At 47.0% G+C, this 27,500-nt stretch overlaps 1 protein-coding gene across 1 annotated transcript in view; it reads right to left on the reverse strand.

Moving 5' to 3' along the window:
- The window catches only part of LOC120050848 (receptor tyrosine-protein kinase erbB-4-like), a 175,957-nt gene that overhangs the window by 75,929 nt on the left and 72,528 nt on the right, over positions 1-27,500 (reverse strand). The window contains exons 15-16 of the mRNA XM_038997377.1: positions 12,054-12,147; positions 9,797-9,951 (exon numbers count right to left, since the gene is read on the reverse strand). Coding sequence (XP_038853305.1) covers positions 9,797-9,951; positions 12,054-12,147 — 249 coding nt within the window. The remainder of the gene's footprint in view (positions 1-9,796; positions 9,952-12,053; positions 12,148-27,500) is intronic.

The following is a 27,500-nucleotide window of genomic DNA, read 5'->3' on the forward strand; positions in this document are numbered from 1 at the left end:
TATGGACCGGTGTGGTTCTGATTCTAGATCAGTTTAATAAATATTACTATATGGATCGGTGTGGTTCTGATTCTAGATCAGTTTAATAAATATGATTATATGGACTGGTGTGGTTCTGATTCTAGAATCAGTTTAATAAATATGATTATATGGACCGGTGTGGTTCTGATTCTAGATCAGTTTAATAAATATTACTATATGGACTGGTGTGGTTCTGATTCTAGAATCAGTTTAATAAATATGATTATATGGACCGGTGTGGTTCTGATTCTAGATCAGTTTAATAAATATGATTATATGGACTGGTGTGGTTCTGATTCTAGAATCAGTTTAATAAATATTATTATATGGACCGATCTGGTTCTGATACTAGAATCAGTTTAATAAATATGATTATATGGACCGGTGTGGTTCTGATACTAGATCAGTTTAATAAATATGATTATATGGACCGGTGTGGTTCTGATTCTAGATCAGTTTAATAAATATGATTATATGGACCGGTGTGGTTCTGATACTAGATCAGTTTAATAAATATGATTATATGGACCGGTGTGGTTCTGATTCTAGAATCAGTTTAATAAATATTACTATATGGACTGGTGTGGTTCTGATTCTAGATCAGTTTAATAAATATGATTATATGGACCGGTGTGGTTCTGATACTAGATCAGTTTATTAAATATGATTATATGGACCGGTGTGGTTCTGATTCTAGAATCAGTTTAATAAATATTATTATATGGACTGGTGTGGTTCTGATTCTAGATCAGTTTAATAAATATGATTATATGGACCGGTGTGGTTCTGATACTAGATCAGTTCTTGAGCCTATGGGGGGTGCTATTTCGATCTTGGAAAAATTGGTCTCCAAATTAAACTGCCTCGTACTCAATTCTTGCTCGTACAATATACATATTATTATTACAATTGGATAGAAAACACTCTCTAGTTTCTAAAACCGTTCGAATTATGTCTGTGGGTGAAACAGAACTCTTTCTACAGCGAAATCCATGACAGGAACTGCGAAGGTCTGAAAACTAGGCTCTGCTCTCAGATCAGTTTAAAGCTCTGTCTGTATCCTATGGGTCGACATGAACTGCACTCGCCTTCCCCTGGATGTCAGTAACCAATGAGAAGTGGAATGGACTTTCTACGTAGCTCTCAGAGTTCATAAAAGGCCAAGGAACGAGGGGACCTCTCTTTTCAACGCTCGCCATTACGCAAAGCAAGACCTCAGGATGGCGTTTTGAAATGCTCAGTTATCGACCTTAGATATATCTGTCTGTAATTTAATTCGATATAGGTGTTAGAAACATCATAACGAAGTTATTTTAAACCGAGTTATATCAGTTTATGCGAGTATATTGCTATTTTCGGAATTTCCTTAGTATTGAGTTTGAGGATTTGGGCATGCTGTGGCCGCATAGCTATTGGTAGCTGCTAATTCCGAAGTTGAACACGACGTTTTACAACCAAGCAACAATTCTTTTGGACAAAGGACCACTTCGCCAAGATTCTGATGGAAGCTCGTCCAAAAGTAAGAGCTATTTATGATGTTATTCCGTATTTATGTGGAAAAATGTAAACGTATTTGTCCGCCATTATTGCGGCACTAGTCTGGCTGTAACGCACACTGTATGTCTAGTAACGTTAATTTTAAAAATCTAACTCAGCGATTGCATTAAGAACTAATTTGTCTTTCAATTGCTGTCCAACCTGTATTTTTTTAGTCAAGTTTATGAATAGCTTTCGATAAGAATAGGTGCCTTTCCAAGATGGCGCAGGACAGATTGCTTGATTTTTTGCCCACTAATCACGTTGTGTAACCACGAATTGTGCGGCTAAATATGCACATTTTCGAACCAACTCTATATGAATTGTGTAATATGATGTTACAGGACTGTCATCTGAAGAATTCTGAGAAGGTTAGTGAAAAAATTAATAGCGTTTGGTGGTTTATAACATTATTGCTATTTTTGCCTTGAATCAATGCTGCTGTGTGACTGACTATTGTAGTAAGCTAAGATAACGCTATATTGTGTTTTCGCTGTAAAACACTTAGAAAATCTGAAATATTGGCTATATTCACAAGATCTGTGTCTTTCATCTGCTGTACGCTGTGTATTTTTAAGAAATGTTTTATGATGAGTAATTAGCTAATACACGATGGTCTCTGTAGTTATTCTAGTCATTTTAGTGAGAGTTGTGATGGGGGCTGCAATTGTAAACTATGATTTATACCTGAAATATGCACATTTTTCTAACAAAACCTATGCTATACAATAAATATGTTATCAGACTGTCATCTGATGAGGTTGTTTCTTGGTTAGTGGCTATTTATATCTTTATTTGGTCGAATTTGTGATAGCTACTGATGCAGTAAGAAAATGGTGGAGTAAGAAAAGTGTTGTCTTTTGCTAACGTGGTTAGCTAATAGATTTACATATTGTGTCTTCCCTGTAAAACATTTTAAAAATCAGAGATGATGGCTTGAATCACAAGATCTGTATCTTTCATTTGGTGTCTTGGACTTGTGATTTCATGAACATTTTATTTTATGATATCCCTGTAACTTTAGGCTAGGCTATGCTAGTCAGCTTTTGTGATGGGGGGGATCCCGGATCCGGGTTTGGGAGGTGTTAGAGGTTAATAAATATGATTATATGGACCGGTGTGGTTCTGATTCTAGAATCAGTTTAATAAATATGATTATATGGACCGGTGTGGTTCTGATTCTAGATCAGTTTAATAAATATGATTATATGGACTGGTGTGGTTCTGATTCTAGATCAGTTTAATAAATATGATTATATGGACCGGTGTGGTTCTGATTCTAGATCAGTTTAATAAATATGATTATATGGACCGGTGTGGTTCTGATTCTAGATCAGTTTAATAAATATGATTATATGGACCGGTGTGGTTCTGATTCTAGAATCAGTTTAATAAATATGATTATATGGACTGGTGTGGTTCTGATTCTAGAATCAGTTTAATAAATATTATTATATGGACCGGTGTGGTTCTGATTCTAGAATCAGTTTAATAAATATAATTATATGGACTGGTGTGGTTCTGATTCTAGAATCAGTTTAATAAATATGATTATATGGACCGGTGTGGTTCTGATTCTAGAATCAGTTTAATAAATATGATTATATGGACCGGTGTGGTTCTGATTCTAGATCAGTTTAATAAATATGATTATATGGACTGGTGTGGTTCTGATTCTAGATCAGTTTAATAAATATGATTATATGGACCGGTGTGGTTCTGATTCTAGATCAGTTTAATAAATATGATTATATGGACCGGTGTGGTTCTGATTCTAGATCAGTTTAATAAATATGATTATATGGACTGGTGTGGTTCTGATTCTAGAATCAGTTTAATAAATATGATTATATGGACTGGTGTGGTTCTGATTCTAGAATCAGTTTAATAAATATTATTATATGGACCGGTGTGGTTCTGATTCTAGAATCAGTTTAATAAATATAATTATATGGACTGGTGTGGTTCTGATTCTAGAATCAGTTTAATAAATATGATTATATGGACCGGTGTGGTTCTGATTCTAGAATCAGTTTAATAAATATGATTATATGGACCGGTGTGGTTCTGATTCTAGATCAGTTTAATAAATATGATTATATGGACTGGTGTGGTTCTGATTCTAGAATCAGTTTAATAAATATGATTATATGGACCGGTGTGGTCCTGATCCTAGATCAGTTTAATAAATATGATTATATGGACCGGTGTGGTTCTGATTCTAGAATCAGTTTAATAAATATGATTATATGGACCGGTGTGGTTCTGATTCTAGAATCAGTTTAATAAATATTACTATATGGACCGATGTGGTTCTGATTCTAGAATCAGTTTAATAAATATGAATATATGGACCGGTGTGGTTCTGATTCTAGATCAGTTTAATAAATATGATTATATGGATCGGTGTGGTTCTGATTCTAGATCAGTTGAATATATATGATTATATGGACCGGTGTGGTCCTGATCCTAGATCAGTTGAATAAATATGATTATATGGACCGGTGTGGTTCTGATTCTAGAATCAGTTTAATAAATATGATTATATGGACCGGTGTGGTTCTGATTCTAGATCAGTTTAATAAATATGATTATATGGACTGGTGTGGTTCTGATTCTAGATCAGTTTAATAAATATGATTATATGGACCGGTGTGGTTCTGATTCTAGATCAGTTTAATAAATATGATTATATGGACCGGTGTGGTTCTGATTCTAGATCAGTTTAATAAATATGATTATATGGACTGGTGTGGTTCTGATTCTAGAATCAGTTTAATAAATATGATTATATGGACTGGTGTGGTTCTGATTCTAGAATCAGTTTAATAAATATTATTATATGGACCGGTGTGGTTCTGATTCTAGAATCAGTTTAATAAATATAATTATATGGACTGGTGTGGTTCTGATTCTAGAATCAGTTTAATAAATATGATTATATGGACCGGTGTGGTTCTGATTCTAGAATCAGTTTAATAAATATGATTATATGGACCGGTGTGGTTCTGATTCTAGATCAGTTTAATAAATATGATTATATGGACTGGTGTGGTTCTGATTCTAGAATCAGTTTAATAAATATGATTATATGGACCGGTGTGGTTCTGATTCTAGAATCAGTTTAATAAATATTACTATATGGACTGGTGTGGTTCTGATTCTAGATCAGTTTAATAAATATGAATATATGGACCGGTGTGGTCCTGATCCTAGATCAGTTGAATAAATATGATTATATGGACTGGTGTGGTTCTGATTCTAGATCAGCATTCCTTCTAAATCTAAGGTGGCATGTGTATCACTTTTCTTCAGTTGAATTCTGCCATTACATGCAGTGTGATGATGTAGACCTTTGTTGCATCTCCTTTGTTCTAAATTCCCCCACCCCTCCCCCTCCATTCACTCACACACACACCCTGGCCGCTCATTCCCTGATGCTAATATGGAGTGCCCGGTGTCAGATGCAGGTTAGGGTTTTCTGTCATGGAGCTTGTTCTGGAGGCAGCTCTGCAGTGGTCTCTACCTGGCACAGTCATAAAATCTGATTTTAAACCTAACCTTAACCACACTGCTAACCCTAATGCCTAATCCTAACCTTAAATGAAGACCAAAAAGCACATTTTTGTTTTCATTCATCTTTACAATATAGCCAATTTTGCAGCTGGCCCATCTAAGTTGAAACCGTTCAGTTCTGCCTCCTGAACAAGAATCATGACAATAATCGTCAACCTGCATGTCAGATGGAGGGCAGGATAAGGAGAAGAGGAGTGATGGAGCCATTGCATTGTGAGCCGAGGTTCAGCAGTCACCGGGGCGAGGAGCGTGGGGAGGGATCAATGGTCAGCTGACTAATACCGGCTGCGACGAGTGTCACCGAGGAGATGAGGAGATGAAGGGAGGTATTGTGAACACTGTGTCACAGAGAGACCACAGAGCCACTCAGAGTCTTTGATGTCAGAGGGTAGAGGGGAGAGAGAGAAAGAGGAAGAGAGGGGGGGAGAGAGAGAGGGGAGGAGGAAGAGAGAGTGGGGAGAGTGAGAGAAAGCGGGGAGAGAGGGGGGGAGAGAGAGAGGGGAGGAGGAAGAGAGAGTGGGGAGAGTGAGAGAAAGAGGAAGAGAGGGGGGGAGAGAGAGAGGGGAGGAGGAAGAGAGAGTGGGGAGAGTGAGAGAAAGAGGAAGAGAGGGGGGGAGAGAGAGAGGGGAGGAGGAAGAGAGAGTGGGGAGAGTGAGAGAAAGAGGAAGAGAGGGGGGAGAGAGAGAGAGAAAGCGGGGAGATTGAGAGAACTGAACAGCCTCAATTCGTCGGTGCATGGACTCTACAAGGTGTCGAAAGTGTTCCACAGGGATGCTGGCCCATGTTGACTCCAATGCTTCCCACAGTTGTGTCAAGTTGGCTGGATGTCCTTTAGGTGGTGGACCATTCTTGATACACACAGGAAACTGTTGAGTGTGAAAACCCCAGCAGCGTTGCAGTTCTTGACACACACCGGTGCGCTTGGCACCTACAGTGCCTTGCAAAAGTATTCACCCCCCTTGGCGTTTTTCCTATTTTGTTGCATTACAACCTGTAATTTAAATGGATTTTTATTTGGATTTCACGTAATGGACATACACAAAAGAGTCCAAATTGGTGAAGTGAAATGAAAAAAATTACTTGTTTAATTTTTTTTAATTTTTTAATTTTTTAAATGGAAAAGTGGTGTGTGCATATGTATTCACCCCCTTTGCAATGAAGCCCCTAAATAAGATCTGGTGCAACCAATTACCTTCAGAAGTCACATAATTAGTTAAATAAAGTCTACCTGTGTGCAATCTAAGTGTCACATGATCTGTCACATGATCTCAGTATATATACACCTGTTCCATTATTAAATAATGGAAAGGATATGGCACCACAACAAACCTGCCAAGAGAAGGCCGCCCACCAAAACTCATGGACCAGGCAAGGAGGGCTATAATCAGAGGCAACAAAGGGACCAAAGATAACCCTGAAGGAGCTGCAAAGCTCCATAATGGAGAGTGGAGTATATGTCCATATTACCACGTTAAGCCATACACTCCACAGAGCTGGGCTTTACGGAAGAGTGGCCAGAAAAAAAGCCATTGCTTAAAGAAAAAAATTTGCAAACATGTTTGGTGTTCGCCAAAAGGCATGTGCGAGACTCCCCAAACATATGAAAGAAGATACTCTTGTCAGATGAGACTAAAATTGAGCTTTTTGGCCATCAAGGAAAATGCTGTCTGTGGCAAACCCAACACCTCCCATCACCCCGAGAACACCATCCCCACAGTGAAGCATGGTAGTGGCAGCATCATTCTGTGGGGGTGTTTTTCATCAGCAGGGACTGGGAAATGGGTCAGAATTGAAGGAATGATGGATGGCGCTAAATATAAGGAAATTCTTGAGGGAAACCTGTTTCCGTCTTCCAGAGATTTGAGACTGGGACGGAGGTTCACCTTCCAGCAGGACAATGACCCTAAGCATACTGCCCAAGCAACACTTGAGTGATTTAAGGGGAAGCATTTAAATATCTTGGAATGGCCTAGTCAAAGTCCAGACCTCAATCCAATTGAGAATCTGTGGTATAACTTAAAGATTGCTGTACACCAGCGGAACCCATCCAACTTGAATGAGCTGGAGCAGTTTTGCCTTGAAGAATGTGAAAAATCCCAGTGGCTAGATGTGCCAAGCTTACAGAGACATACCCCAAGAGACTTGCAGCTGTAATTGCTGCAAAAGGTTCCTCTACAAAGTATTAACTTTGTAGATGAAGGTGAATAGTTATAGGTTTTGTAGGTGAATAGTTATGCATGCTCAAGTTTTCAGTTGTATTGTCTTATTTCTTGTTTGTTTCACAATGAAAAATAGTTTGCACCTTCAAAGTGCACCTTCAAAGTAGGCATTTTGTGTAAATCAAATGATACAAACCCTAAAAAAAAACAATTTTAATTCCAGGTTGTAAGGCAACGAAATAGAAAAAATACCAAGTGGGGTGAATACTTTCGCAAGCCACTGTACTACCATACCCCCATTCAAAGGCACTTAAAACGTATGTATTTTACCCTCAGACTGGCACATATACACAATCAATGTCTCTATTGTCTTGAAAACAAATCCTTCTTTAACCTGTCTCCTCACCTTCATCTACACTGATTGAAGAGATTTAACAGGTAACATCAATAAGGGATCATAGCTTTCACCCGGATTCACCTGGTCAGTCTATGCCATGGAAAGAGCAGGTGTTCTTAATGTTTTGTATACTCAGTGTATATATCAATGACTTGGTGAGGGCAGAAGAACAGCCTGCAGCACCTCAATCTACTACAATCTGATGTCAAACGTCTACTGTTGGCTGATCATCTGGTGCTTCTGTCCCCAACCAAGGAGGGCCTAGATCACCTAGATCTTCTGCACAGTCTCTGTTAGACCGGGGTCCTGACAGTGTTACTAAAAAGGTCCAGTTGCCAGGCCCACAAATACAAATTCCATCTGGACACCGTTACCCTAGAGCACACAAAAAATTATACATACCTCGGCCTAAACATCAGCGCCACAAGTAACTTCCACAAAGCTGTGAACGATCTGAGACAAGGCAAGAAGGGCCTTCTATGCCATCAAAAGGAACATACAATTTGACATCCCAATGAGGATCTGGCAAAAAACACTTGAATCAGTTATAGAACCTCATCAACCAAGAATTGACAAAATGGGACAAACACCAAATTGTGACTCTGCATGCAGAATTGTGAAAAAATATAGTCTGTGTATAACGTAAAACACCAAATAATGCATGCAGAGAAGAATTAGGATGATACCCGCTAATGATCAAAATCCTGAAAAGAGACGTTAAATTCTACAGCCACCTAAAAGGAAGCGATTCCAAAACCTTCCATAACAACGCCATCACCTACAGAGAGATGAACCTGGAGAAGAGTCCCTTAAAAAAACAGAGCAAACTAGAATGCTATTTGGCCGTAACAGAGAGTACACAGTGGCAGAATACCTGACCACTGTGACTGACCCAAACTTAAGGAAAGCTTTGACTTTGTACAGACTCAGTGAGCATAGCCTTGCTATTGAGAGAGGCTGCCGTAGGCAGACCTGGCTCTCAAGAGAAGACAGGCTATGTGCACACTGCCCACAAAATGAGATGGAGACTGAGCTGCACTTCCTAACCTTCTGCCAAATGTATGACCATATTAGACACATATTTCCCTCGGATTATACAGAGAAACAATGAATTTGAAAACAAATCCAATTTTGATAAACTCCCATATCTACTGGGTGAAATACCACAGTGTGCATCACAGCAGCAGGATTTGTGACCTGTTACCACAAGAAAAGGTCAACCAGTGAAGAACAAACACCGTTGTAAATACAACCCATATTTATGCTTATATATTTTCCCTTTAACTATTTTGACAACGTTACAACACTGTATACAGCCATAATATGACATTTGTCTTTATTCTTTTGAAACTTTTGTGTAATGTTTACTGTTCTTTTCTGATTGTGCATTTCACTTTTGTTTATTATCAATTTCACTTGCTTTGGCAATGTAAACATGTTTCCCATGCCAATAAAGCCCTTTGAATTGAATTGAATTGAGAGAGCGAGAGCAAGAGAGAGAGATCATCTGTCCATCTCTTGATCCTCCGTTCTGATCCTCCTCTCTCCCTCTCCCTCTCCCTCTCCCTCTCCCTCTCTCTCTTTCTCTCTCTCTCTCTTTCTCTCTCTCTCTCTCTCTCTCTTTCTCTCTCTCTTTGGTAGCGGTCTGGGAAGTGGAGGGCTGAGTCACTGCCTGTATCCCAAATAGCACCATATTTCCTTTATAGTGCACTACTTCTGCTACTGTTTATAGAAGCTCTTCTTGATTTTAAAAGTCCCACCAGGACACCTTTTGATGGATTCTGCTTGTATGACATTATTTATGACATACTTCATACAAACAATCAGATTTCAAAGAGAAGTATTGATATATAAAAGCCTCCATTAAATGTACCCATATACATACCCTCCTCTCTCTCTCTCTCTCTCTCTCTCTCTCTCTCTCTCTCTCTCTCTCTCTCTCTCTCTCTCTCTCTCTCTCTCTCTCTCTCTCTCTCTCTCTCTCTCTCTCTCTCTCTCTCTCTCTCTCTCTCTCTCTCTCTCTCTCTCTCTCTCTCTCTCTCTCTCTCTCTCTCTCTCTCTCTCTCTCTCTCTCTCTCTCTCTCTCTCTCTCTCTCTCTCCTCGTACCCCTGGGTGCAGTTGGCGTGGCAGGGGTGACACTCGTTGTTGGCCTCGGCATATTTGAAGATGAAGCTGTTGGTGCCTTGGAGGCCGTCGGGGCACTTTTCCACACAGTTGGGCCCGTCTTTGAAGTGAAGACAGGTCACACATTGATCTGGGCCCTGAGAGGTAGAGGGAGAGAGATGGAAGAGGAGGAAGAGGAGGAGAAGAAGGAGAAAGAAGAGGAGAAGGAAGAGGAGGAGGAGGGGAGGGGAGGAAGTGGGGGAAAGAAGAGGGGGAATAAGAAGAGGAGGAGGATGAGAAGGAGGATGTAAAGGAGATGGATAGAAGAGGAAGAGGAGGATGAGAAGGAGTAAGTAAAGGAGATGGATAGAAGAGGAAGAGGAGGATGAGAAGGAGTAAGTAAAGGAGATGGATAGAAGAGGAAGAGGAGGATGAGAAGGAGTAAGTAAAGGAGATGGATAGAAGATGAAGAGGAGGATGAGAAGGAGTAAGTAAAGGAGATGGATAGAAGATGAAGAGGAAGAGACATTGACCACATATCAGCACGTCAACACAGTTCACACTTCTGAACAAGCATCCGGGATGGATTGAGACAGCAGATATAAACACATGGAGGAAGAGAGACGATAGAGAGATGGGTCTGTGGATGAAACGTCTGCTGTGGGCTTGGACACCTCATGTACGGTTAATGAGTGTGTTTGTCTGGTTGATAGACAGCCTTTCACCTTCAGGTCTGACTAAATGACAGCTGTAACCCCTCCCCATCAATACACTATCTCCCTGCCGAGCTGTGTCAATGTATTGTGTCCCTCTGACTGTGTGTGTGTGTGTGTGTGTGTGTGTGTGTGTGTGTGTGTGTGTGTGTGTGTGTGTGTGTGTGTGTGTGTGTGTGTGTGTGTGTGTGTGTGTGTGTGTGTGTGTGTGTGTGTGTGCGCTTGGGTGGGTGTGTGTGTGTGTGTGTGTGCATTGATGCATCTGATGATTGACACCTGTGTTATTTACTTCTGAGCTGTGACTGGACTGCAGGAGACACTGCAAGACACGGTGAAACACTGCGTATCACCGTCAGAGAGACTATTTTCCTCCACTCCTCCCTGTCCTCCTCCGGGGGTCCTTTACACAAGTATCACATTCCACAAATAGGGCTTTAACAGGGGACTGTAAAACAGGGGCTCCATGACAGCTGGATATATCATGAGCCCTAAACCATGGAGAGTTATACACCACTGTCCATACGCCACATATAAAACAAGATTAGAGTCCTACTACGTGGCAGGGGAGATGATTTAAATCAACCTTGGGTTGTTATAGATCCAGGCGGAGGGAGAGGGACGTGGGGGGTTTCAAGGGCTTTCAAACGGGTGGCATTTTAAAGGGAAATTCTAGCATTTAGAAGAGGGCAGGTGGGAATGGATGAGGGACTTCCGGTGCGTTCTCTGTGGAAGGTCAGAGGCTGTCAAAAACACATATCCTTCTGGAATGCGTTTTACCTTCGTAGCTGACGTGGTACTTTATTTATCTCCATAAAACCAGATTTGAGGCGTTCAGGAACATCTCCCCTGATCAGTACGCATAACAGTTGGTTACGATGTGTAGTCAGGAAAAACTCAGTGGCCTAACAGTACAGTACACTGTAACTCCTAAAAGTCAAACTCTCCAGACAGGATGTGACATCAACAAGGGGTCTGTTCTGGAGGCAGCTCTGCAGATTGGTCCCAATCTGGCACAGCCACAAAGTCATAAAATCTGATTTTAAACCTAAACTTAACCATAACCGTACTGCTAACCCTAATGCCTAACCCTAACCTTAACCCTAACCTTAACCCTAACCCTAACCTTAACCCTAACCATAACCCTAACCATAACCTTACTGCTAACCCTAATGCCTAACCCTAACCTTAACCCTAACCTTAACCCTAACCTTAACCTTACTGCTAACCCTAATGCCTAACCCTAACCTTAACCCTAACCCTGACCTTACTGCTAACCCTAATGCCCAACCCTAACCCTAACCTTAACCCTGACCTTAACCCTGACCTTAAATTGAGACCAAGAAGCTTTCATACATATTTTGTTTTCATACATTTTTACAATAGAGCCAATTTTGACTTTGCAGCTGGCCTATCTAAGGGGAAATAGCTCAGTTCTGCCTCCAGGACAAGATTCATGATAATAAACGTCAACCTGCACCCAAAGAACACACAGGTTCAGGGCTAGGTGGAACACCGATGACAGTTGCCGTGGTGATCATTCTACTTACCGTTCCGAGGCAGGTCATGGTCTTGTCCTGAGACTTCTCACACTGGCTGTCACATTCCAGACATACTGAACCATTGGTAAACTCACGCTCATCTCTAAAGAGGAGAGAGAGAGAGAGAGAGAGAGAGAGAGAGAGAGAGAGAGAGAGAGAGAGAGAGAGAGAGAGAGAGAGAGAGAGAGAGAGAGAGAGAGAGAGAGAGAGAGAGAGAGAGAGAGAGAGAGAGAGACAGACAGACAGAGAGAGAGAGAGAGAGAGAGAGAGAGAGAGAGAGAGAGAGAGAGAGAGAGAGAGAGAGAGAGAGAGAGAGAAAACAGGCTTAGCAGAGTCAATATGTCTGATATAGTAGCAGGCTTAGCAGAGTCAATATGTCTGATATAGTAACAGGCTTAGCAGAGTCAATATGTCTGATATAGTAACAGGCTTAGCAGAGGCAACATGTCTGATATAGTAACAGGCTTAGCAGAGTCAATATGTCTGATATAGTAACAGGCTTAGCAGAGTCAATATGTCTGATATAGTAACAGGCTTAGCAGAGTCAATATGTCTGATATAGTAACAGGCTTAGCAGAGGCAACATGTCTGATATAGTAACAGGCTTAGCAGAGTCAATATGTCTGATATAGTAACAGGCTTAGCAGAGTCAATATGTCTGATATAGTAACAGGCTTAGCAGAGTCAGTCAATATGTCTGATATAGTAACAGGCTTAGCAGAGTCAATATGTCTGATATAGTAACAGGCTTAGCAGAGTCAATATGTCTGATATAGTAACAGGCTTAGCAGAGTCAGTCAATATGTCTGATATAGTAACAGGCTTAGCAGAGTCAATATGTCTGATATACTGTAGTAACAGGCTTAGCAGAGTCAATAAATATGTCTGATATAGTAACAGGCTTAGCAGAGTCAATATGTCTGATATAGTAACAGGCTTAGCAGAGTCAATATGTCTGATATAGTAACAGGCTTAGCAGAGTCAATATGTCTGATATAGTAGCAGGCTTAGCAGAGTCAATATGTTTGATATAGTAACAGGCTTAGCAGAGTCAATATGTCTGATATACTGTAGTAACAGGCTTAGCAGAGTCAATATGTCTGATATAGTAACAGGCTTAGCAGAGTCAATATGTCTGATATAGTAACAGGCTTAGCAGAGTCAATATGTCTGATATACTGTAGTAACAGGCTTAGCAGAGTCAATATGTCTGATATAGTAACAGGCTTAGCAGAGTCAATATGTCTGATATAGTAACAGGCTTAGCAGAGTCAATATGTCTGATATAGTAACAGGCTTAGCAGAGTCAATATGTCTGATATAGTAACAGGAGGGGAGGGGAGGGGAGGGGAGGGGAGGGGAGGGGAGGGGAGGGGAAGAGAAGAGGGGAGCAGGGGAGGAGGGGAAAGAATGGGAGGAGGGGAAGATAGGAGAGAAGGAGGGGAGGAGAGGAGAGGAGTGGAGAAGAAGAAAGGAGGGGAGGGGGGGAAGAGAAGGAAGAAGGAAGAGATGAGGGCAGGAGAGGAGAGGAGGAGAAGGGATATCGACACCCCGCTGTTTGTGTCCACATCAGCACCACCATCAGATAATGCTTTGAAGGATGGTGTCGGTGAATATGGGGCTGGCTGTCAATAGGCTGGCTGTCGATAGTATACTTTTCAGATGTGAGAGATTGTCGATCCTACTGGGACCAAGACTCAGCAGAGTGGAGGGATACAGTACAGTACACAAACAGGTAGGCCCTACTTTCTCTCAGCAAGGAAATGCTGGGTCTATGGAAGCAGTTCGATGGGTTCAGGTTATGTTGTAACTGTCTTGCAGTTGGGGAAATGGTTTATCATGGCTCTATAATGCTACTCAACTGCTCAATTCTAAATCGACCCTAGCCCACTCCTGTATATCTGAGAAGATTGGATAGATACTGTATAAGCATTATGGGTAATTGCTTCACATTGCCTTCTGATTGGCTAGGTGGTGGAAACGTCCAATCTAGTCTCCTCTAGAGATCTACAGAGGGGACTAGGGAGTAGTAGGCTAGAGGTTGATTTGGAATTCAGCATGCGTGATATTGTAGAGAATCCTGTATATCATTAGAGGGGATGTGATGGGTTGGAGAAAGGGTCAGATATGATGAGGAATCAGAATCCTGTATATCATTAGAGAGGATGTGAGGGGTTGGAGAAAGGGTCAGATATGATGAGGAATCAGAATACTGTATATCATTAGAGAGGATGTGAGGGGTTGGAGAAAGGGTCAGATATGATGAGGAATCAGAATACTGTATATCATTAGAGGGGATGTGATGGGTTGGAGAAAAGGTCAGATATGATGAGGAATCAGAATCCTGTATATCATTAGAGGGGATGTGATGGGTTGGAGAAAGGGTCAGATATGATGAGGAATCAGAATCCTGTATATCATTAGAGGGGATGTGATGGGTTGGAGAAAGGGTCAGATATGATGAGGAATCAGAATACTGTATATCATTAGAGGGGATGTGATGGGTTGGAGAAAGGGTCAGATATGATGAGGAATCAGAATACTGTATATCATTAGAGGGGATGTGATGGGTTGGAGAAAGGGTCAAATATGATGAGGAATCAGAATACTGTATATCATTAGAGGGGATGTGATGGGTTGGAGAAAGGGTCAGATATGATGAGGAATCAGAATACTGTATATCATTAGAGGGGATGTGATGGGTTGGAGAAAGGGTCAGATATGATGAGGAATCAGAATACTGTATATCATTAGAGGGGATGTGATGGGTTGGAGAAAGGGTCAAATATGATGAGGAATCAGAATACTGTATATCATTAGAGGGGATGTGATGGGTTGGAGAAAGGGTCAGATATGATGAGGAATCAGAATACTGTATATCATTAGAGGGGATGTGATGGGTTGGAGAAAGGGTCAGATATGATGAGGAATCAGAATACTGTATATCATTAGAGGGGATGTGATGGGTTGGAGAAAGGGTCAGATATGATGAGGAATCAGAATACTGTATATCATTAGAGGGGATGTGATGGGTTGGAGAAAGGGTCAGATATGATGAGGAATCAGAATACTGTATATCATTAGAGGGGATGTGATGGGTTGGAGAAAGGTCAGATATGATGAGGAATCAGAATACTGTATATCATTAGAGGGGATGTGATGGGTTGGAGAAAGGGTCAGATATGATGAGGAATCAGAATACTGTATATCATTAGAGAGGATGTGATGGGTTGGAGAAAGGGTCAGATATGATGAGGAATCAGAATACTGTATATCATTAGAGGGGATGTGATGGGTTGGAGAAAGGTCAGATATGATGAGGAATCAGAATACTGTATATCATTAGAGGGGATGTGATGGGTTGGAGAAAGGTCAGATATGATGAGGAATCAGAATACTGTATATCATTAGAGGGGATGTGATGGGTTGGAGAAAGGGTCAGATATGATGAGGAATCAGAATACTGTATATCATTAGAGGGGATGTGATGGGTTGGAGAAAGGGTCAGATATGATGAGGAATCAGAATCCTGTATATCATTAGAGGGGATGTGATGGGTTGGAGAAAGGTCAGATATGATGAGGAATCAGAATACTGTATATCATTAGAGGGGATGTGATGGGTTGGAGAAAGGGTCAGATATGATGAGGAATCAGAATACTGTATATCATTAGAGGGGATATGATGAGTTGGAGAAAGGGTCAGATATGATGAGGAATCATGGCTCTGTCTCAGTCCCAAATGACACCCTATTCCCTATATAGTACAATACTATATACTATATAGTACAGATCCCTATGGGCCCTGGTCTGAAATAGTGCACTATATAGGGGATAGGGTGTCATTTGAGACACATAGGGTATCTATTCTACGCCCTGTTCCAATCATCAGATCAAGCATCAGTCCAGGTAAATAGCCAGTACATATAAAAATAGCATGTTCAATTGGACAGGGAGCAGCGTGCCACCACACCAAAGGGCACCAAAGGGCAGTCCACCCTTCTCCATCCTCCCTCCTCCCTTCCCCCTCCGCCCTCTTCCCTCTCCCTCTCGCCGCCCTCCACCCTCCTCCCTCTCCACTCCTCCCTCCTCCCTCCACCCTCTACCCTCCTCCCTCTCTCCGCCCTCCACCCTCCACCCTCCACCCTCCTCCCTCTCTCCGCCCTCCACCCTCCACCCTCCACCCTCCTCCCTCTCTCCGCCCTCCACCCTCCTCCCTCCTCCCTCCTCCATCCAACCACCTTCCTCCCTCCCTCCCTCCCTCCCTCCACCCTCCTCCCTCCACCCTCCCACCACCCTCCTCCATCCAACCACCCTCCACCCTCTTCCTTCCTCCCTCCCTCCCACCTCCACCTTCACCTCTCCACCCTCCTCTCCTCCATTTCTCTCTCCTCTTTTTTAAACTAAATTAGATTTTTTTTCTCAGGAAGCAGTGTCCAGAGGAATCCTTTTGAAAAGGCTGGGTGGTGGAAGAAGACTGTCTTTTGTTCAGAGAAAAATGGAGGAGAATCACGGAAGACAAAGGAAGGTTCCACGGCGGTTGTTCCCCGCTGAATTGAACGTTCCTTTCCATTCATTCCGTTGGTTCCTTCTCGTTGGCTTTCCTTGTGCGTTGCAGTTGGTTGGGGCGTGTACGCCAAGCGCACACCACGGTCTTCAGGGAGGAGGGGCTGATGGGGATTAGCAGCATTTTAGCAGGAATCTGGAAGGACTGAGGCTCGTTCAGGTCGAGTGGTGCCTGCGCCAGAGGCGAACCTGACGCCACACGGCCAACTCACGAGAACAACTTTTTTAATTAAACACTTTCAAGGTTTTCTAATCCTCCTCCCTCCGTTCCCCCGCGGCCACGAGAGCACACAATTTTTTCTTTCTGTCTCCCCGTTCTTTTATTCGCTGGCCTTTCAGTGTGAGAATTAACTTGCCTCTCATTTAGAAAGGCACAGAGATGGAGAGTTAAAGAGACCTAGTTTTAAAAACCAGAAGCCAATCAGTTTGACTACAGTTTTGGCCAAAAGTTTTGAGAATGACACAAATATTAATTTTCACAAAGTCTGCTGCCTCAGTTTATATGATGGCAATTTGCATATACTCCAGAATGTTATGAAGAGTGATCAGAGGAATTGCAATTAATTGCAAAGTCCCTCTTTGCCATGCAAATGAACCAATGAATCCCCCCAAAACATTTCCACTGCATTTCAGCCCTGCCACAAAAGGACCAGCTGACATCATGTCAGTGATTCTCTCGTTAACACAGGTGTGAGTGTTGACGAGGACAAGGCTGGAGATCACTCTGTCATGCTGATTGAGTTCGAAAAACAGACTGGAAGCTTCAAAAGGAGGGTGGTGCTTGGAATCATTGTTCTTCCTCTGTCAACCATGGTTACCTGCAAGGAAATACGTGCCGTTATCATTGCTTTGCACAAAAAGGGCTTCACAGGCAAGGATATTGCTGCCAGTAAGATTGCACCTAAATCAACCATTTATCGGATCATCAAGAATTTCAAGGAGAGCGGTTAAATTGTTGTGAAGAAGGCTTCAGGGCGCCCAAGAAAGTCCAGCAAGCACCAGGACCGTCTCCTAAAGTTGATTCAGCTGTGGGATCGGGGCACCACCAGTACAGAGCTTGCTCAGGAACGGCAGCAGGCAGGTGTGAGTGCATCTGCACACACAGTGAGGTGAAGACTTTTGGAGGATGGCCTGGTGTCAAGAAGGGCAGCAAAGAAGACACTTTTCTCCAGGAAAAACAGGGACAGACTGATATTCTGCAAAAGGTACAGGGATTGGACTGCTGAGGTCTGGGGTAAAGTCATTTTCTCTGATGAATCCCCTTTCCGATTGTTTTGGGCATCCGGAAAAAATATTGTGAGCGCTACCATCAGTCCTGTGTCATGCCAACAGTAAAGCATCCTGAGACCATTCGTGTGTGTGGTGCTTCTCAGCCAAGGGAGTGGGTTCACTCACAATTTTGCCTAAGAACACAGCCATGAATAAAGAATGGTACCAACACATCCTCCGAGAGCAACTTCTCCCAACCATCCAGGAACAGTTTGGTAACGAACAATGCCTTTTCCAGCATGATGGTGCACCTTGCCATAAGGCAAAAGTGATAACTAAGTGGCTCGGGGAACAAATCATAGATGTTTTGGGTCCATGGCAAGGAAACTCCCCAGACCTTAATCCTATTGAGAACTTGTGGTCAATCCTCAAGAGGCGGGTGGACAAACAAAACCCCACAAATTCTGACAATCTCCAAGCATTGATTACGCAAGAATGGGCTGCCATCAGTCAGGATGTGGCCCAGAAGTTAATTGACAGCATGTCAGGGCGGATTGCAGAGGTCTTGAAAAAGAAGGGTCAACACTGCAAATATTGACTCTTTGCATCAACTTCCCGTAATTGTCATTAAAAGCCTTTGACACTTATGAAATGCTTGTAATTATACGTCAGTATTCCATAGTAACATCTCACAAAAATATCTAAAGACACTGAAGCAGCACATTTTGTGGAAATAAATATTTGTGTCATTCTCAAAACTTTTGGCCACGACTGTATATAGCCATTAGCTATAGGAGGGCTATAGGAGGGCTACAGGAGGTCTACAGGAGGAATATGACGCTATATTAGGCTATAAGAGGGCTATACGAGGCTATTTCAGGGCTATAGGAAGGATATAAGAGGCTATAGGAGGGCTATAGGAGGCTATAGGAGGGCTATAGGAGGCTATAGGAGGGCTATAGGAGGGCTATATGAGGCTATAGGAGGGCTATAGGAGGCTATAGGAGGCTATAGGAGGGCTATATGAGGCTATAGGAGGGCTATAGGAAGGATATAGGAGGCTATAGGAGGGCTATAGGAGGCTATAGGAGGCTATAGGAGGGCTATAGGAGGGCTATAAGAAGGATATAGGAGGGCTATACGAGGCTATAGGAGGGCTATAGGAAGGATATAGGAGGCTATAGGAGGGCTATAGGAGGCTATAGGAGGCTATAGGAGGGCTATAGGAGGGCTATATGAGGCTATAGGAGGGCTATAGGAGGCTATAGGAGGCTATAGGAGGGCTATAGGAGGGCTATATGAGGCTATAGGAGGGCTATACGAGGCTATAGGAGGGCTATAGGAAGGATATAGGAGGGCTATAGGAGGGCTATAGGAGGGCTATAGGAGGCTATAGGAGGGCTATAGGAGGGCTATATGAGGCTATAGGAGGGCTATACGAGGCTATAGGAGGGCTATAGGAAGGATATAGGAGGCTATAGGAGGCTATAGGAGGGCTATAGGAAGGATATAGGAGGCTATAGGAGGGCTATAGGAGGGCTATACGAGGCTATAGGAGGGCTATAGGAAGGATATAGGAGGGCTATACGAGGCTATAGGAGGGCTATAGGAAGGATATAGGAGGCTATAGGAGGGCTATAGGAGGCTATAGGAGGCTATAGGAGGGCTATAGGAGGGCTATATGAGGCTATAGGAGGGCTATAGGAAGGATATAGGAGGCTATAGGAGGGCTATAGGAGGCTATAGGAGGCTATAGGAGGGCTATAGGAGGGCTATATGAGGCTATAGGAGGGCTATACGAGGCTATAGGAGGGCTATAGGAAGGATATAGGAGGGCTATACGAGGCTATAGGAGGGCTATAGGAAGGATATAGGAGGGCTATACGAGGCTATAGGAGGGCTATAGGAAGGATATAGGAGGGCTATAGGAGGGCTATACGAGGCTATAGGAGGGCTATAGGAAGGATATAGGAGGCTATAGGAGGGCTATAGGAGGCTATAGGAGGCTATAGGAGGGCTATAGGAGGCTATATGAAGGCTATAGGAAGGATATAGGAGGCTATAGGAGGGCTATAGGAGGCTATAGCAGGGCTATAGGAAGGATATAGGAGGCTATAGGAGGGCTATACGAGGCTATAGGAGGGCTATAGGAAGGATATAGGAGGGCTATATGAGGCTATAGGAGGGCTATACGAGGCTATAGGAGGGCTATAGGAAGGATATAGGAGGCTATAGGAGGGCTATAGGAGGCTATAGGAGGCTATAGGAGGCTATAGGAGGGCTATAGGAAGGATATAGGAGGGCTATACGAGGCTATAGGAGGGCTATAGGAAGGATATAGGAGGCTAAAGGAGGGCTATAGGAGGCTATAGGAGGCTATAGGAGGGCTATAGGAGGGCTATATGAGGCTATAGGAGGGCTATACGAGGCTATAGGAGGGCTATAGGAAGGATATAGGAGGGCTATACGAGGCTATAGGAGGGCTATAGGAAGGATATAGAAGGGCTATAGGAGGGCTATAGGAGGCTATAGGAGGCTATAGGAGGGCTATAGGAGGCTATATGAAGGCTATAGGAAGGATATAGGAGGCTATAGGAGGGCTATAGGAGGCTATAGCAGGGCTATAGGAAGGATATAGGAGGCTATAGGAGGGCTATACGAGGCTATAGGAGGGCTATAGGAAGGATATAGGAGGCTATAGGAGGGCTATAGGAGGCTATAGGAGGGCTATAGGAGGGTATAGGAGGGCTATAGGAGGGTATAGGAGGGCTATAGGAGGGCTATAGGAGGGTATAGGAAGGCCAGATTGGCAGGGTTTGCATTTTGCATGTGAGCTCAATGAAGAGCAGCTAAAGCATTGGGAGGACAACACATACTGTTGAACACAGGTCTAGTGCATGTCTGCAGTGCTCTGTCTACGAGGTAAGCCGATCGATCAAGATGTCATGTACCACCTCCTGCCTGCTGCCTCCTGCCTCTCCACGTGATCACAGCTCGGTTCTCACAGAGGACGTCGTTATCCAGCTGCTCTTTACCCCCCTCCTCCTCTTCATCTTCTTCAAAGTCTCAGCTGTGAGCTGTTTTTCCTGCCGACTTCAAACACCCCCTCCCACATACAGCACACTGAGAGGAGAACTGGGCATGATGGGAGAAACACAGACACTGGTTCCCTCTGTGAGGACAGCCTAACCTGACTCCAGACCCTGGTTCCCCCTGTGAGGACAGGCTAACCTGACACCAGACCCTGATTTCCCCTGTGAGGACAGGCTAACCTGACTCCAGACCCTGATTCCCCCTGTGAGGACAGGCTAACCTGACACCAGACCCTGATTCCCCCAGTGAGGACAGGCTAACCTGACACCAGACCCTGATTCCCCCTGTGAGGACAGGCTAACCTGACACCAGACCCTGATTCCCCCTGTGGGGACAGGCTAACCTGACACCAGACCCTGGTTCCCCCTGTGAGGACAGGCTAACCTGACTCCAGACCCTGGTTCCCCCTGTGAGGACAGGCTAACCTGACTCCAGACCCTGATTCCCCTGTGAGGACAAGCTAACCTGACTCCAGACCCTGGTTCCCCCTGTGAGGACAGGCTAACCTGACACCAGACCCTGGTTCCCCCTGTGAGGACAGGCTAACCTGACTCCAGACCCTGATTCCCCTGTGAGGACAAGCTAACCTGACTCCAGACCCTGATTCCCCCTGTGAGGACAGGCTAACCTGACTCCAGACCCTGATTCCCCCAGTGAGGACAGGCTAACCTGACACCAGACCCTGGTTCCCCCTGTGAGGACAGGCTAACCTGACACCAGACCCTGGATCCCCCTGTGAGGACAGGCTAACCTGACTCCAGACCATGATTCCCCCTGTGAGGACAGCCTAACCTGACTCCAGACCCTGGTTCCCCCTGTGAGGACAGGCTAACCTGACACCAGACCCTGGTTCCCCCTGTGAGGACAGGCTAACCTGACACCAGACCCTGATTCCCCCTGTGAGGACAGGCTAACCTGACTCCAGACCCTGGATCCCCCTGTGAGGACAGGCTAACCTGACACCAGACCCTGATTCCCCCTGTGAGGACAGGCTAACCTGACACCAGACCCTGATTCCCCCTGTGGGGACAGGCTAACCTGACACCAGACCCTGGATCCCCCTGTGAGGACAGGCTAACCTGACTCCAGACCCTGGATCCCCCTGTGAGGACAGGCTAACCTGACACCAGACCCTGATTCCCCCTGTGAGGACAGGCTAACCTGACTCCAGACCCTGATTCCCCCTGTGAGGACAGGCTAACCTGACTCCAGACCCTGGTTCCCCCTGTGGGGACAGGCTAACCTGACTCCAGACCCTGATTCCCCTGTGAGGACTGCCTAACCTGACTCCAGACCCTGGTTCCCCCTGTGAGGACAGGCTAACCTGACTCCAGACCCTGATTCCCCCTGTGGGGACAGGCTAACCTGACACCAGACCCTGGAACCCCTGTGAGGACAGGCTAACCTGACTCCAGACCCTGGTTCCCCCTGTGAGGACAGGCTAACCTGACTCCAGACCCTGATCCCCCCTGTGGGGACAGGCTAACCTGACACCAGACCCTGGAACCCCTGTGAGGACAGGCTAACCTGACTCCAGACCCTGATTCCCCCTGTGGGGACAGGCTAACCTGACACCAGACCCTGGAACCCCTGTGAGGACAGGCTAACCTGACACCAGACCCTGGATCCCCCTGTGAGGACAGGCTAACCTGACACCAGACCCTGGTTCCCCCTGTGAGGACAGGCTAACCTGACTCCAGACCCTGGATCCCCCTGTGAGGACAGGCTAACCTGACACCAGACCCTGGATCCCCCTGTGAGGACAGGCTAACCTGACTCCAGACCCTGATTCCCCCTGTGGGGACAGGCTAACCTGACTCCAGACCCTGATTCCCCCTGTGGGGACAGGCTAACCTGACTCCAGACCCTGATTCCCCCTGTGGGGACAGGCTAACCTGACTCCAGACCCTGGTTCCCCCTGTGAGGACAGGCTAACCTGACACCAGACCCTGATTCCCCCTTGTAGGGAAAGGCTAACCTGACTCCAGACCCTGGATCCCCCTGTGAGGACAGGCTAACCTGACACCAGACCCTGATTCCCCCTGTGAGGACAGGCTAACCTGACTCCAGACCCTGGATCCCCCTGTGAGGACAGGCTAACCTGACACCAGACCCTGATTCCCCCTGTGAGGACAGGCTAACCTGACTCCAGACCCTGGAACCCCTGTGAGGACAGGCTAACCTGACTCCAGACCCTGGAACCCCTGTGAGGACAGGCTAACCTGACACCAGACCCTGGAACCCCTGTGAGGACAGGCTAACCTGACTCCAGACCCTGGATCCCCCTGTGAGGACAGGCTAACCTGACTCCAGACCCTGGAACCCCTGTGAGGACAGGCTAACCTGACTCCAGACCCTGGATCCCCCTGTGAGGACAGGCTAACCTGACTCCAGACCCTGGAACCCCTGTGAGGACAGGCTAACCTGACACCAGACCCTGGAACCCCTGTGAGGACAGGCTAACCTGACACCAGACCCTGGATCCCCCTGTGAGGACAGGCTAACCTGACACCAGACCCTGGATCCCCCTGTGAGGACAGGCTAACCTGACACCAGACCCTGGATCCCCCTGTGAGGACAGGCTAACCTGACACCAGACCCTGATTCCCCCTGTGAGGACAGGCTAACCTGACACCAGACCCTGGAACCCCTGTGAGGACAGGCTAACCTGACTCCAGACCCTGGAACCCCTGTGAGGACAGGCTAACCTGACACCAGACCCTGGATCCCCCTGTGAGGACAGGCTAACCTGACTCCAGACCCTGGATCCCCCTGTGAGGACAGGCTAACCTGACACCAGACCCTGGAACCCCTGTGAGGACAGGCTAACCTGACACCAGACCCTGATTCCCCCTGTGAGGACAGGCTAACCTGACTCCAGACCCTGGATCCCCCTGTGAGGACAGGCTAACCTGACACCAGACCCTGATTCCCCCTGTGAGGACAGGCTAACCTGACTCCAGACCCTGATTCCCCCTGTGAGGACAGGCTAACCTGACACCAGACCCTGGATCCCCCTGTGAGGACAGGCTAACCTGACTCCAGACCCTGATTCCCCCTGTGAGGACAGGCTAACCTGACACCAGACCCTGGATCCCCCTGTGAGGACAGGCTAACCTGACTCCAGACCCTGGATCCCCCTGTGAGGACAGGCTAACCTGACTCCAGACCCTGATTCCCCCTGTGAGGACAGGCTAACCTGACTCCAGACCCTGGATCCCCCTGTGAGGACAGGCTAACCTGACACCAGACCCTGGATCCCCCTGTGAGGACAGGCTAACCTGACTCCAGACCCTGATTCCCCCTGTGAGGACAGGCTAACCTGACACCAGACCCTGATTCCCCCTGTGGGGACAGGCTAACCTGACACCAGACCCTGGAACCCCTGTGAGGACAGGCTAACCTGACACCAGACCCTGGATCCCCCTGTGAGGACAGGCTAACCTGACACCAGACCCTGGTTCCCCCTGTGAGGACAGGCTAACCTGACTCCAGACCCTGGATCCCCCTGTGAGGACAGGCTAACCTGACACCAGACCCTGGATCCCCCTGTGAGGACAGGCTAACCTGATTCCAGACCCTGATTCCCCCTGTGGGGACAGGCTAACCTGACTCCAGACCCTGGTTCCCCCTGTGAGGACAGGCTAACCTGACACCAGACCCCGATTCCCCCTGTGAGGACAGGCTAACCTGACTCCAGACCCTGGATCCCCCTGTGAGGACAGGCTAACCTGACACCAGACCCTGATTCCCCCTGTGAGGACAGGCTAACCTGACTCCAGACCCTGGATCCCCCTGTGAGGACAGGCTAACCTGACACCAGACCCTGATTCCCCCTGTGAGGACAGGCTAACCTGACTCCAGACCCTGGAACCCCTGTGAGGACAGGCTAACCTGACTCCAGACCCTGGAACCCCTGTGAGGACAGGCTAACCTGACACCAGACCCTGGAACCCCTGTGAGGACAGGCTAACCTGACTCCAGACCCTGGATCCCCCTGTGAGGACAGGCTAACCTGACTCCAGACCCTGGAACCCCTGTGAGGACAGGCTAACCTGACTCCAGACCCTGGATCCCCCTGTGAGGACAGGCTAACCTGACTCCAGACCCTGGAACCCCTGTGAGGACAGGCTAACCTGACACCAGACCCTGGAACCCCTGTGAGGACAGGCTAACCTGACACCAGACCCTGGATCCCCCTGTGAGGACAGGCTAACCTGACACCAGACCCTGGATCCCCCTGTGAGGACAGGCTAACCTGACACCAGACCCTGGATCCCCCTGTGAGGACAGGCTAACCTGACACCAGACCCTGATTCCCCCTGTGAGGACAGGCTAACCTGACACCAGACCCTGGAACCCCTGTGAGGACAGGCTAACCTGACTCCAGACCCTGGAACCCCTGTGAGGACAGGCTAACCTGACACCAGACCCTGGATCCCCCTGTGAGGACAGGCTAACCTGACTCCAGACCCTGGATCCCCCTGTGAGGACAGGCTAACCTGACACCAGACCCTGGAACCCCTGTGAGGACAGGCTAACCTGACACCAGACCCTGATTCCCCCTGTGAGGACAGGCTAACCTTACTCCAGACCCTGGATCCCCCTGTGAGGACAGGCTAACCTGACACCAGACCCTGATTCCCCCTGTGAGGACAGGCTAACCTGACTCCAGACCCTGATTCCCCCTGTGAGGACAGGCTAACCTGACACCAGACCCTGGATCCCCCTGTGAGGACAGGCTAACCTGACTCCAGACCCTGATTCCCCCTGTGAGGACAGGCTAACCTGACACCAGACCCTGGATCCCCCTGTGAGGACAGGCTAACCTGACTCCAGACCCTGGATCCCCCTGTGAGGACAGGCTAACCTGACTCCAGACCCTGATTCCCCCTGTGAGGACAGGCTAACCTGACTCCAGACCCTGGATCCCCCTGTGAGGACAGGCTAACCTGACACCAGACCCTGGATCCCCCTGTGAGGACAGGCTAACCTGACTCCAGACCCTGATTCCCCCTGTGAGGACAGGCTAACCTGACACCAGACCCTGATTCCCCCTGTGAGGACAGGCTAACCTGACTCCAGACCCTGGATCCCCCTGTGAGGACAGGCTAACCTGACTCCAGACCCTGATTCCCCCTGTGAGGACAGGCTAACCTGACTCCAGACCCTGGATCCCCCTGTGAGGACAGGCTAACCTGACTCCAGACCCTGGATCCCCCTGTGAGGACAGGCTAACCTGACTCCAGACCCTGGATCCCCCTGTGAGGACAGGCTAACCTGACTCCAGACCCTGGATCCCCCTGTGAGGACAGGCTAACCTGACTCCAGACCCTGGATCCCCCTGTGAGGACAGGCTAACCTGACTCCAGACCCTGGATCCCCCTGTGAGGACAGGCTAACCTGACTCCAGACCCTGGATCCCCCTGTGAGGACAGGCTAACCTGACTCCAGACCCTGGATCCCCCTGTGAGGACAGGCTAACCTGACTCCAGACCCTGGATCCCCCTGTGAGGACAGGCTAACCTGACTCCAGACCCTGGATCCCCCTGTGAGGACAGGCTAACCTGACTCCAGACCCTGGATCCCCCTGTGAGGACAGGCTAACCTGACTCCAGACCCTGGATCCCCCTGTGAGGACAGGCTAACCTGACTCCAGACCCTGATTCCCCCTGTGAGGACAGGCTAACCTGACTCCAGACCCTGGATCCCCCTGTGAGGACAGGCTAACCTGACTCCAGACCCTGGATCCCCCTGTGAGGACAGGCTAACCTGACTCCAGACCCTGGATCCCCCTGTGGGGACAGGCTAACCTGACTCCAGACCCTGGTTCCCCCTGTGGGGACAGGCTAACCTGACTCCAGACCCTGGATCCCCCTGTGAGGACAGGCTAACCTGACTCCAGACCCTGGATCCCCCTGTGAGGACAGGCTAACCTGACTCCAGACCCTGGATCCCCCTGTGAGGACAGGCTAACCTGACTCCAGACCCTGGATCCCCCTGTGAGGACAGGCTAACCTGACACCAGACCCTGGAACCCCTGTGAGGACAGGCTAACCTGACTCCAGACCCTGGATCCCCCTGTGAGGACAGGCTAACCTGACACCAGACCCTGGATCCCCCTGTGAGGACAGGCTAACCTGACACCAGACCCTGGAACCCCTGTGAGGACAGGCTAACCTGACTCCAGACCCTGGATCCCCCTGTGAGGACAGGCTAACCTGACTCCAGACCCTGGATCCCCCTGTGAGGACAGGCTAACCTGACACCAGACCCTGGAACCCCTGTGAGGACAGGCTAACCTGACTCCAGACCCTGGATCCCCCTGTGAGGACAGGCTAACCTGACACCAGACCCTGGATCCCCCTGTGAGGACAGGCTAACCTGACACCAGACCCTGGATCCCCCTGTGAGGACAGGCTAACCTGACACCAGACCCTGGAACCCCTGTGAGGACAGGCTAACCTGACTCCAGACCCTGGATCCCCCTGTGAGGACAGGCTAACCTGACTCCAGACCCTGGATCCCCCTGTGGGGACAGGCTAACCTGACTCCAGACCCTGGATCCCCCTGTGAGGACAGGCTAACC

Source organism: Salvelinus namaycush, chromosome 7 (genome assembly GCF_016432855.1).
Source record: "Salvelinus namaycush isolate Seneca chromosome 7, SaNama_1.0, whole genome shotgun sequence".
Taxonomy (NCBI): Eukaryota; Metazoa; Chordata; class Actinopteri; order Salmoniformes; family Salmonidae; genus Salvelinus; species Salvelinus namaycush.